This window comes from Myxine glutinosa, chromosome 4 (assembly GCF_964187855.1).
Source record: "Myxine glutinosa chromosome 4, kmMyxGlut1.1, whole genome shotgun sequence".
Taxonomy (NCBI): Eukaryota; Metazoa; Chordata; class Myxini; order Myxiniformes; family Myxinidae; genus Myxine; species Myxine glutinosa.
This window is the reverse complement of record NC_136264.1, coordinates 80793781-80807598: the sequence shown is the minus strand read 5'-3', so window position 1 is coordinate 80807598 and position 13818 is coordinate 80793781. Positions and strand designations below refer to the sequence as shown.

Sequence of the window (13818 nt, the reverse complement as noted above, 5' to 3'; positions counted from 1 at the left end):
AAGAGCGCGCACAGCTGTAAGGACGAAGGACGGGAACAGTGGTGAGTTTGAGGTGAAGGTGGGAGTGCATCTGGGGTCGGTACTAAGTCCACTACTATTTGTAGCTGTGATGGAGGTGCTGGCGCAGAACGTACAGGAGGGTTTACCGTGGGAGTTGTTGTATGCAGATGATCTGGTGTTGATTGCGGAAAGTATGGATGGACTGAAGGAAAAGATGAACAAGTGGAAGGAATGTATGGAGACAAAAGGTCTGAAGGTGAATATAGGAAAGACGAAGGTTATGGCAAGTGGTAAAGCATGTGGTGAGGTGGAAAGAACTGGGAAGTGGCCATGTGCTGTGTGCAGGAAGGGTGTCAGAGTGAACTCCATTCAATGTACAATGTGCGCTGAGTGGGTTCATCAAAAATGTAGTGGTCTGAGAGGGTCATTAACCAGTGTGGCAGCCACATTCAAATGTAAGGTGTGCACAGAGGGAGCTGCAGATGGAGGAAATGTTGAGTTGGATCTTGGAGATGGCGTGAAGCTGGAAGGTGTGAAAACATTTTGCTACCTTGGAGACATGCTGAATGGAGAAGGTGGATCAGACACGGCAACGGTTGCTGGAGTGAGATGTGCATGGAAGAAGTTTCGGGAACTGAGTGGTGGCGTGCTGATGAAGAGGGGAGTGTCGTTGAAGCTGAAGGGAAAGGTGTTTGCTGCATGTGTGAGAAGTGTTATGATTTATGGGAGCGAGACATGGGTCATGACATGAATGTAGAGCAGCAACGGAGGCTGGAAAGGGTGGAAATGCGAATGTTTCGGTGGATGTGCGGAGTATCATTGAGAGAGAGGAAGACAAATGATGAATTGCGAAAGATGATGGAAATAGAGCCTGTGATTGATGCTGTGAAGAGGAACAGGTTGAGATGGTTTGGTCATGTGTTGAGGAAGGATGAAAGTGACTGGTTGAGAAGAGTGATGGAAATGAATGTAGAAGGAAGTAGAGGACGGGGAAGACCGAGAAAGACTTGGCTAAAGATGGTGGAAGAAGAAATGCGGGCAAGGGGGTTAACAAGGAGAGATGCAGAAAATAGGGCAATATGGAGAAGATTGTCATGGGGACCGCAAGGCTAACCCCGCTCTAGCAGGGAAAATGGCCTTAAAATGCATGTTGTTGTTTGTTGTTGTATTACACAATCGAGAAAATGTGCAAGTTCTGTTGGTTTTTTTTTTTTTTTACTGTAAGTACGTGATTTTCAAAATGAAGAAACCTGCCCAAAAATGCTCAGCGCATATGCGCAGAAACCTCTAAAGAAACATCAATAATTGGGGCATGTGAACTGTTATCGTGTGTGCGCGGTGAGGACTCTCACTTAAAATGGCTCACAAAGCTTCTAAAATAAGCCGAAAATTATTGGAAAAGTACATGAGAGAGCTGGGGTTTTCTTCTGCACAACTGACGAGTTGGAGGGAGACATCATATCCGGTTTGGGTGCTTCTGAACACTAATTGGAAGGACGTATCTTGGGCTTGTGAATGTACAGAGTAAGTTTAAAATGAACTTTTAAAATTTGCTGGATTGGGTTGGGGTAGGGTTCTGTGAGGGCTGTTATAAATATATGTTGTTTCGTTCTGGCATCGTGTGTGTGTGTGTGTGTGTGTGTGTGTGTGTGTGTGTGTGTGTGTGTGTGTGTGTGTGTGTGTGTGTGTGTGTGTGTGTGTGTGTGTGTGTGTGTGTGTGTGCGCGCACGCGCGTGTGTGAATGTATTTTCACCACCATTAACATGAAATTGTAGGAACATGATACCTCACATCCATGGATATTTTTCGTATTTCCTATATCTCCATGAGTCCAATTTGCACCCAGAAACAACAATTATGGTTAACCATTTTGAAATTGCTACTCTTTCATTTAAAAGCTGAAAATTATGTAATAAAGACTTTGAATTACAGATTTCACACTAGAAACGGCAGGTTAGAAATTCCAGCGTCATCAGAAGCGAGTTGCTGAAAACGCACACAATACATGCGCAAAAGGCCTTGTTAGCATTCAAACGTCATTTTGAAGGTCTCTTCATTGGTAGTTGAGGTAAAATGCCCCCCTCCATGTTTGCATAATTTTTGCAACTTGATTAAAGTGAATTGTGCTATTCTGAAGAGATGTTTTTTGTGTGTCTGCATTTTGAATTTTGATGAACTGCAAATTCCAGAAAATTTTCAACATGATCATTCATAAATACTAGCACAATACCTGTAGGGTGATTGCATCACCCCACCCATATCCCTCTCCGCCCCCCGCCCCACCCCCGACAGTGACTCACGCACACACATACACACACACACACACACAAACACACACACACAAACACACACACACACACACACACACACACGCACTTGCATTTATATTGCGAGTAAACTCAAATGTGCACTTCCACAAAAAAGCCTCAACCTACCACCTCCAACTCGAAGGATTCAAACCTCTACCCACACTCAAGCCTTCAACCCTACCCCCTGCCCCCTATGCTCCCTCTCCCCTCCAACCTCCCCCCCCCTACCGCCACCCACCCCACTAAACCTGCCCCATATTTACTCATTACTCATCGTCCTTCCACTCATAAAAGTAAATGGGCATTCCCATGTCAAAACTGTGGAATATGGAGCACTTTCTGCTCCCGTATCATGCTATCACCAACTTCACGGAAGCGCTTCTTGAGATAATAAGTAATTATAAAAGGTAATTCTAAAGTGTTCCTAAATTGGCAGCCTTAGTTTAGAAATTGTGAGTGGAGTTAGGCGAGCTGTCCAACCAACCATTGGTTGGAACTCACATGCACACACACACGCTCCTTTTAAAGTGTAGATTGAGCACTGTAATCCATCAATTAATTGCTGGATCTATGTCCAGTCCATAACCATCCTTGACCATGTGTTATAATGTCGGCTGAGGCCCTAAATTTTTCACCTTCATTGCCATCGCCAGAGGAGAGGGTATTTCATTTGGGCAAGTTCTTGAGCATGATCTAGCGATTAATAGGTCTATATCTCCAAGCTATCTCCAAGCAATAAACTCTATCTCCAAGCTGGCCTCCATAGTTAATCAATGTCCTTGTATTTTCCAAGTCCCTTTTGAGCTTTATATGAAGTTTATACAAGGTTTTGAGCTTATACAAGGCATTTATATGAAGTCCCATGAAGTATGGCTCCTCACCATGGGTTGATGCAGCAGTTGACGATCTGGTCCCCTGACTGCTATTGAATCTAAGGCTCCAAGTTATTGGTATATATCTCAACAGGAGAACGAGTCCCACGATCTGTTTCTCCCTAACCGTAGGCAGGTTTGTGGCCTTTTGGTTCTCCACCACCTCTTTAGGTGTCGGTGCTAACCATAACCCTTCATGTTTTGGTGTTCAACTCTTCAATGGGACTTGAGATTTGTGGGGAGGGGAGTTGGGGATATTGGGGTGCAGGAGGGGGAAAGAATGTTATTGTGTGAGGGTGGCGAAGCACCTTTAATATGACTCGTGTAATTTTATTGTGAATATAGTTTGTCAGGAAAAGTGGATGGTGACTGAATTGTATGATGAAATATAAAGTTTCAACTAGTCTGCACCTGTAACTCTTTGTCTTTTTGTCTCTTAAGTTGGCCACATTTTGCTTAATTTGTGTTGTGAAGCTAGCAAATGCATAATTTATACCTGGCCTACATTGTTTGGGAATGTCTTCTAACTTAATTTTTTTAATGTTTCTTTCAGATTTCACAGTTGTCTGCTTTGGAGTTGATTTGGCACTTGTGTGAAGTTCTGTTTATGGAGTCGTTACAAAGTGAGGTTTTTGTACGTTATTTTACCGAATCCTCTACCACTTATTACATGGGATTCATGAAGCCATTTTGTACCTTGCAATATCCTCTCATGCCATTTTATCATTGCATATACAAGCTCCCTGGTGTTGGGCTAGCGGTTAGGGTGCCGGCCTAGGATCCTAGGATCCTGGGTTCGAATCCCGGTCGATCGCTGAATTAACGCCAGGGGGGTTGACTCAGCCTGTCATCCTTCCGAGGTCGGCTAATTGAGTACCAGTTCACTGGTAATTCCCTGCTTGTTGTTAAAGGCGGCAAAAAGGGTTGGCGTCAGGAAGGGCATCCGGCCGTAAAACATTGCTTCAAAAAGGGGACCGAAAAACAACAACAACCACGGTTCCCGAAAAAGGCCAACCCCCGCTTGCGGGGAAAAAATGGCCTCTAAAGGTGGTTTTTTATATACAAGCTGAACTCCACACTTGATGCACAGGTTTCCAGTCGAGAAATTTTCATAATTTGTTTTGCGAGGAATCAAATCATTTTTATCCGATGCAGTTTTGCTGAAATATAGCCTGGTGCTGGATTAGGTGGCTGGCTTAATATCTTAGCTCCTGAAATAAAGCCCCTGTCGTGCCATAAGTATTACCAGGTGGGGTGACTCAGTCTATCGTCCTTCCAAGGTCGGCAAAATGAGTAAGAGATCTGGGAACAAATGAGCCATTCGAGTATCCTATGTCAGAGTGGCGACCCGTCCAGGATTATGTCCCTTAGCCAGCGAAACTGCCTCGGTATCTCTATGTGCCCAACGGTGCAAAAAGATGGTTGTTTGTTGTCTTGCGCTGAAACTGTATTAAAGGTCGTTCAAACAAGTTTAGTTACAACCTCACCAGTTGGCATTATATAGCTGGAAAGTGTGGATGAACCCTTTTTCATAGAAGTCAGTACAAATATCACCGAGACATCTGCTTTCAGACATGACTGGTCAGATGACAAAACTCATCAGATTGGACTTGTATGGAAGTGTCAGGCATGGGTGAGGAATGCCAGAAGATGTAAATTGTATTTTTTTCGACTGCATATTGTTTTGATGGCAAACATTACAGTCTAGTGTAAATGGAAGGGCAAACTAGTATTCTTAAAGGTAATTGTGGATCTGTGTTGGTAAATAAGTAGATCGATGGATTGAATCAACAGAACATTGATCGGAGTATTCTATCCACCATGGGAAGCAAGGAGAAACTGACAGTGTGAGCTGGTAACCTTTCGCCATTTTTCTGCTCCAAAAAGGGTTAACGCCATAAACATCCAGCTTCGCCTTGCTTCCCATGGCAGGTTCGCATACTTTGATCAACGTTCTGTTGATTGTATTCATTATTGTAAACAGGTTGGCAATGTGGCCTGGAGTTGTGCATTCTCGCCTCTAAGCCGTCTAGCCTGGGTTCAAATCCCGACCCAGCTATAAACGGACATCCCAGTGTTTCACAGGCAGGGTGATTCATCAATGTATGTGCTGTCCCTCAGATGGGCGTTAGACTGGGAGTCCCATCTGCCGGCGTTAGTTGGTGGACGTTTAAGGATCCCACATTGTCATTCGTGAAGAACAGGCAAGATAACATTAGTCAAACGTCAGGCCTGGTCAGCCATTTTGTGAAAGGCCTGCACCAAATTTTCCCCTCGGCCAACCGCACAAGAACGTGGGAATAATTGTGACCGTTAAGAAGAAGAAGAAGTTACCTGACGAAGGTGATGTTAGCCGCAACTTCCAAGTAGATGGAAGATGTCCTCAGGCCAATGATAGGGTAAATAGAGCATAATACTTAAAGTACAGCATGTCTTTTGATTAAAGCCGTCAGCGACGTGACGGGTAAAAATGCCATTTCTACATAAGCAAATAAACAAATAAATATACAATTTCACTTTTATAGTATAGAAATAAATTATAGTCTTACCATGACCTTATGCTAGTACAAAGTAAAATAAACGATAATTAGTCGAATGTTGAAGGTAACCAATTAGAGGTGATGAGTACGATGTATAGATCGAGCATTGCAATATTAAAACATTGGGGCCATGAACAATGGCAGCATTAGGGCCATGCAACCCATGCATTTGCATAGAGCCCTGAGGCAACAAGGGCCTCCATGTAGCCAATTGTGGTACACAATCTTTTGAGATGGGGCCACAGAGGGTGGTGATGGTGATGGGGGAGTGAGTCTCACATCATCTTGTGAGTGGTGTTAAACATAGTGCAAAAGGAACGCTCCAACTATAGGAAAAAAATGTCATGTGATTAATCGGGGAAAAAAGTTTTCCCCTGTTATTTAAATAGACAAGAATATTACAACATTCGGGAGGGTAGTAGAGAAAGCGGGTTAGGTGTAATAATAACCATGTTTAATGGATACAAATGCAACAAGAGCGAAGTTGATGGCACGCCATTGCAAATCTCCACGCTTCCCACCGAGAGCAAAGTTGAAAGATGGCAAAAAGTTCCACCAGGAATGATCCAATATCAAATTCTGAGTTTAATTCCCCTCCCCGCCTCTCTTTTTCACCCCTGTGACCCTAAGTCCGCAACCCTGGGGAATGAATCAGTGGTCAAATCCAAAAGGAAGTGGTTGCATATTTCATGTCTCCCAATAAAAACCACCGTTTAGAGGCCATTTTTCTCCGCAAAGCGGGGGTTGGCCTTTTCGGGGACCGTGGTTGTTGTTTTTTGGTCCCCTTTTTGAAGCAATGTTTTACGGCCGGATGCCCTTCCTGCCGCCAACCCTGTTTGTCGCCTTTTTACGATAAACAGGGAATTACCAGTGTACTGGTACTCAATTTGCCGACCTCGGAAGGATGACAGGCTGAGTCAACCCCCCTGGCGTTAATTCAGCGATCGACCAGGATTCGAACCCAGGATCCTTGGATCCTAAGCTGGCACCCTAGCCGCTAGCCCAACACCAGGGACTATGTTGATTGCATATATGTTGCATATACAAAGTTTGCATATATGTTGCATATATGTTGATTGCATATACAAAGTTTCATTTTAAAATGTGCCTGTAATTGCATTTTTCAGTATTTCACATTTTGACACCACCCAAAGCGGTCGGGTCAAAATGACACTATGGGGCACCTTCTTGCCATGGGATGATCATAACTACCAAGTTTGGTGAATTTATGCCCAACCGTTTCGGAGAAGGTCGTGTGACTACCAGACAGAGCTGATTACAATATCCGTTTTGTAGACATGCAGAGACAGACACACAGACTGTCACCAACTTGCATATTTTGGTGGGACGGCAGATGCCTCACTGGGCCACTGTTGTGTTTTGCATGGGACCTCCAAATGACTAACGCCGCCACTTGCCATGAGCTCATCAAGACCTTGGAAGACGAGGGTCCCATCGAGACCAGGGTACCACAGGAATCGCATGGTAATAAGACCTCCAGAATTTCCCTTTCAGACACCATGTGCACAGTTAAGATACAGTGTTCCCATGCCAGGAACAAAGTACCACTTTATTACACATGCCCATATGCATGGGCAAACGTGTGCACATGCGCATGCATGCACCCATACATATGCGCCAAAATTTCGGAACAGTGAAGTGTTGACTGAATAATTAGGACAGTTCCTCTCCACAAGAGCGAGGCTCATGGAAAAGCAAGGGTAATTGACTGATAGGGTAGTCGGGCAACAATTGGGCACAACCAGCAAGGGAATAAACAAGCAAGAGAGAGAGAAAGAGGAAATCAGGAAGCTATAAGTGCTGGGACAATGGGGGCAATAATATAAAGGTCAGTATTGTTACATATTTATGGGAATGTATGTGAATTACTATTCAGGTCTTTGCTTATCAATGTGTAGTCGATTAAGGGTTGTTGTGGTTGGAGGGTCAGGAGCCCTTCTGGAAAAAGAGACCGGAAACGGAAGAAGAAAGACACGAGGTCGAGAGAAGCGACGAGGATTCTTCTTCCTCGCCCCGCTCCGACGAGAGGTGGGATCGATATTGAGCCGTGTGGAAAAGCGGCGTTCCCGAGCCCGTCTGGCGAGAGGAGTTACTGGGACGGGTACCTACCCGGTGGACCCGTCAAGCTGCCGTGGGGCCGTGCACCGACCCAGCGTCTGGCACCGTTCGCGGCACCGTCTACAAAGACGCGTACGGGTCGCACGTTGGGGCCTAACACGCGTTGCAAGCGGCGTGTGGCTTTTGCCTGCTGTACAGTACCCGCTTCGCGTGGCCAAGAGGGGGCTGCAACCTTGGTTCCCGGTACGATACATGCCCGGTGGAACAACGTCCACCCGGGGTTCGTTCAACCGCCCGAGTGCGGCGAAGCCGACCATCATCTTGGTCAGGAGGGGCCCAGAGACATTGTGAGGGACAGAGACCAAAGGGGGTCGTGAGTACAAAAGGGGACACACGTATGTAAGATGGCCATCTTAATCATCTAGGGGATTGATTGCTGAGTGTGAATTGTGGATGGGGGATTGCTCGGGGAATATATCCTTGATTGTATCATTGAAATTGTATGGTATCATTACCAGTGAAATATATCATTGAAAATCAGTTTTCTCTTGGGTGGAATTCCTAGGGATTGCATTGCGAAAGCGCATATATAATACCACTTTCTGGCGAAGTTCCTCTCACGGTCCGGGGGTCACCGAGACCAGGTAGTCACCGAGGGGACCACGTAACAGAATGGATGTTGACACGAGGTGGTGGCGCATTGCCTGTTTGGAGTCCTGGAGGGAAAAATGGGGAAAAATCGACCTCAAGAAAGTGGTTCCATAGAAAAAATAAGCGTTGAGATGTGCAGTCAGCCTGTATTTTCGAATTTTAACAAGGAGGAGGTTGCTGGAAGAACGCGTTTATTCTCGAGTTGCTCGGAACGGTCGGAGGCCTGACAGAGCAGAATGAGCAAAATCGGAGAAGAGGAGGTATAAAACAGAAACACTACCGACCTGCCTACGATGTGAAAGCAGCAGATCTTGTGCTTTGGCCTCATCACTAGAGATTCCAATAATGTTCAGAGAATAACCCATCCACCGACGCAGACTGTGCAAAAATTGATCTTTCTCGTAGTGCAGAATACTCGAGTATTTGTCATTGGAATATAACAACTTCCAGAGACTAATGAAAAAGTACGAGTACAAGATTCATTGCAACTCAATACACTTGCTTTCCTAGTTTCTTGACAACAGCTGTATCTTCCTGGTTGTGCTGACTTCATCCTCTTAAAAAATGACATTGTCTTGAAATTTGAAATAATAAAACAAGTATTTGAGCACCAGGCCCATCACCCTTGGCAAACTTTTCAAATACCACATTTGGATGGGTTGTAATACTCTTGTTCTGGACCTCTCTTGATAGTAATCTTCTTCTTCTTCCATATGCAGCACAAGGCTGCGGGGCATCGTTGGCTGAGGGCACGGCTGTGCCGCTGATGCAATGACTTCTGTAGGTCAGGGAAGGAATTTGGAATTTGTTCAGGGTGCCGGCGATAGCTCACCTACTCTTCACAAAGGACACTCTGGGATCTTTAATGTCCATTATTTAATCCCGGAATACGGGATGCCCAATTTAACGTTCATTGCACACACTGATGAAGCACCACCTGTGAAACCCTGGGATGACTGTTTATTGCTGGGCCAAGCCCCCTTCTTTTCCCTTTCATGGGCAAGCTTCCTTTTTTTTTTTTTTTTTTTTTTTTTTTTTTTTGTTGCTCTCCCAATAATTTAGGTATAACATTTGTTCCAGACCCTTCCTATTCTTGGCTACTGGCAGGGGAGACAGCATCTTAAATTGATTTTCCCTCTATAGATGTTTTTGGTTGTTTGAGAGAAAATATAATTGACCCGCTGGTCAAGATGCAGTTGGATCAATACAAACAACTGACTACATAATTCAAGATATGTTGACTTGTGTTATTTTTTTATTATTTTTTTAAAATTTCTTTTCCATGTGTTTGTAAATTCCTTTTTTTGTATTCGAAAGCAAAAGATCTTGCTTTTGTACCCTTCACAGTGGGTCATCTGCTACCTATGCTGCTGGATTGGGTTCGATTGCATTCGTCTGCACTGGACCAAATGGCTGAAGATGTAACACAAAGTAACTGTCCAGCTGAGCATTCTGACTACTGGGATGTGGTGAGAAATGGAGATTCCATGTCATAGATTGAATTGCTGCTCATCATCACACTTATTTTTTTTTGCATGTTTTGTTTCAAAGGTTATAGTTTGCATAATCATCATCATAATCCATGACCATACTCAGTAGTAAGCATTGTAAAAATATGAACTCTTTTGTGGACATTATTTTGAAAATGATTTCCTGATTTGCACAATTTTTTAAGTTTAAAAATCTTAATTTTTAATCACTCAATCTTAAACGATTCAGATCATTGTCATGTAATATAGACGATCCAAGAAGAGGGGTTTCATTGTTTGAAGATCAACGGCTTTGATCTATCCTTGGAAGGTCTGTGTTGTTGTCATCGTCTTGATGGATGTACTTCCTTTCACACAATGGAGCATTTTAATCTCAAATGGTTTCGTCGATTTTAAAGTTATTTTGGTGCATAATTTTAGATGCTGATTTGTTCCCAAATGATGGTAATGGCTTATTTTCTGGGGTAGGTATGTGGTTTTGTCCTCCAAGCACGAATGCAGGAAGCACGGAAGCTACTTGCACAGTCAATCATTCCTGATGGTGAATGCTCAATGTATGCAGCCATGGACGAATTACTGAGGACCATGCCACACTATGTGGTAAGCTGCCTTGTCGTTTTCTTTGTTGAGTACATGCTTTTTTTGTGCCTCTCAGTTATTTCTCTTTATTGTTTGGTGTTTAGGATGAGGGATCCTTGAAAATATGGAGAACATTGATCTCTATTTGTAGCTAGAAAAGCTGGCAAAATGTTACCGACTGCTTGTTGTTGCATATTCAAATTGATGGATTCTTCGTCAAGATGATCTGTTACAAATGTGGACATATGAAATTGCAGTAATCTGGTCTACATCCTCCATAAGCACTTGTAGTGAGGTAATGTGATTGATTTTGCTTCTGAAATAGTGCAGTATGAACGTTTGTAGGTGTAGTGTGTGTGTGTGCGTGCATGATTTCCAGGTGAAATGGACTGGCTAAGTCCGTTTCTGCATTCCAGTCGGTTGCCAATAATTTGGTGCACTGAGAGTGCCTTGAGAGTCACCACTATATGGCAATGAGGTTTGTAGAGTGTGTGCTGGTTTGTGCTCAAAGCTGGTTTGTGCAAAAAAAAAAGTACTTTTACCATGTTGCTAGCAATAATGCTTGCTCTCTACGAAAAACACTGTCGGATATTTAACTATCATCAGCAAATGCTGGCAGACAAACGCCCAGATTAACGTCCATCCGATTGATGGTTTCACCTGAAACATCAACTTCGACTTGCTTCCCACTGCAGTTACCATACCTCAATCAACGTCCGGTTTATTTTATCTTTTGCTACAAAGGGTGAACAATTAGATCTGCATCCTTTGATTTCAGGAATTATGCAATACCTGGTATAGCAAACCCGAATTAGAGTGGCACTTGGGAGAACGCATACCCTCGCCAGGCTGAACCGTTTGCATTTGTATCCCACTGATAGGCTGGATCTGCATCCGGACCTGGAACAAAATCTAATCGGCTTGTTCTTGTCACCAACCCAACTCATCCACCAAAATTTGTTAAAACCCATCCACAACTTTTTGTGCTATCCTGCTCACAGACAGACAGACAAACAGGTGAAAACATAATCTTGGTCCACCTTCAGTGGTGGAGGTAATAAGCCATTTGCCCTTGCATCCTCAGAAAGGCCAAATATTCCCTCCCCCACTCCCTTCCTTTCTGTAGCAGAGCGGTGCCTTCAAAAAGGTGAAGGTTTCTATGAAAAAAGAAAAAATCTGAACTTGAAAGCATTTGGTGAAGTCAATAAGAAATCTGAAGGGTACAAACAATGAAATGTTTCTGATGGCTGACAGGAGATTGTTTGTCATCATGATACTCATTGCACAGAACCGAAAGCTTGCGATGCTTGACATGCATGGCATGTTTGGTCACCCTCTTCGGCCATTACCATGATCGCTGGCAAATATCCATGGAACGCTTAAGAAAACCAACAAAGCTGCGCTTTCCCAAAATGTAGAAAGTATGGTGGATCCTGCAGAAGATGTTCCTGAACCATGTACGACACTGATTATTGCTATGGCTCTCTCTCATGCAGAAGCTGCATGGAGAAAACCGTACTTTTTAGGAACTCTCTGATTGTATACTTGAGTCATCCCTCAGGGAAGAGCATGCGGCTCGGGGAAGTGATCGTGTTAATGTGATCTTCAATGTCTACAGGGATCAGTCCATCAAATCTGCTGAGCATGTGAACAGAGGATCACAGGGATGGTGTTGCGTTCAACAGAATGAGAACTGGTCACAAGATTCAAACAAAATTGGAGACGCTTCCTGGTGTGCAGCAACACAACAACAACAAAAGCTCACGAAGTTTCTGGCAGAATTGTGGCAAGAAGAAACGAAAAGGGAGAAGCTATGTGACTAAACAATGCCCTTTGTGAGGAAAAATGCTTCAAGCTTACCAGGGAGAAGTGCGAGGATGTCCAGGCTGTCATATCCAGCCACGAGGAAGATGACACTCGTCTGTTTCTACACACACAACATGCTGCTGCAGATAATTACCAGACTATTGTTTTGGTGGCAGATGACACTGATGTTTCATCATATGTCTCAGTCTAAGCAGTGCCGTAAAGAGTAAAGTTTTCATCCGGCGTGGGAAATCTCACGTTAGGATGATTGACATCACAAAAATCACTGGTATGTGGTATAAATGATCTGAGCTATATGTTCTATGCAAGAAAGGATGACATAGAGTCTGGACAGGACACACTGATACAGCACACACTTTGTACAAATTACCAAGCTGCTATCTGGAGGTGCTGCCTAGATTGCTTTCCGGATATCCCCAAGCCCTCAGAAGGCCATTGCTGGGAATTAAACAGTGAAGGAGAACTAATAATTCAGTGGATGACTGGCTTTCCAGCTCCAGATGTCGTGCTAAGTCTCATCTCATGGAAGTGTGTACGGAGTTGTCGCAGTCGGACTGTTCTTGCATGATTAGCAGTATAAAGTGCACTGCTGCATGTAAACTGCAGAGTTGCTCCAACATGGCACAAGAGGATGATAATGACAGTGATGATATTGAACAGGACTCAGATGATTGTGACAGTGATCGTGATCATGAAGATGATTACCGTCAAAATGTGCAAACAAATTAGCAATTTTTATCAATGTATGTTGCATCGATACCGATAAGCTCCACCTTTGTTCAGATTTCATTCGGCATGGAGGTTAGGTTTGAAGAGGACTTGACATAGCCATTGAGTAGAACATATAACCTTGCCTATTTCCCTACCATTTCAAAGAAATTGCACAAGCTGTTTTGGGTTAAGAGCAAAGCACAACATACTGGAGGGCATTTTTCCAGTTTGCAGGCCCCAGATCAGGTTCGACCAGGTTTTGTTTTTGAAATTCAAACTACCTACAGCTGCAGTGCAAATGAGCGATGCAAGCACTTTTTTTTTTTGTATACAAGATCGAGGCTCGTGTAAGAGCTAACATTAATCCCACAAAAAAAAAATGACACACAAAACACAATAAAGGGAGCTGGAGGGGAGGGGAGGGGAGAGAGACAGACAGACAGACAGACAAGTACAACAGCAGAGAACTGGGATATCGGGAGATCTGTGGGAGGGAGAGGGCTTGGGGGGAGGAGGCATGGGAAGTGGGTGGGGAGTGGGAGAGGTATAAAACACATGGACACAGCTAGGACTTCCAGGAAAGAAGTCGGTATTTTAAAAAAGTGGATCTGGGGTGAATTAACAGGGGTAGAAAAGGACAAGGTTTTGGATGGGGGAAGATAAGAACCACCTTTAGAGGCCATTTTTCCCTGCAGAGCAGGGGTTGGCCTTTTTTGGGCACCGTGTTCCCCTTTTTTGGAGCAATGTTTTATGGCCGGAT

At 44.0% G+C, this 13818-nt stretch overlaps 1 protein-coding gene across 3 annotated transcripts in view; it reads left to right on the top strand.

Annotated features, from left to right (window-relative positions):
- The window catches only part of NUP85 (nucleoporin 85), a 71541-nt gene that overhangs the window by 24342 nt on the left and 33381 nt on the right, over positions 1–13818 (top strand). For all 3 annotated transcript variants that reach the window (XM_068112825.2, XM_078776076.1, XM_068112827.2), the window contains 3 exons: positions 3735–3804; positions 9799–9920; positions 10410–10541. In XM_068112825.2, coding sequence (XP_067968926.2) covers positions 3735–3804; positions 9799–9920; positions 10410–10541 — 324 coding nt within the window. The remainder of the gene's footprint in view (positions 1–3734; positions 3805–9798; positions 9921–10409; positions 10542–13818) is intronic.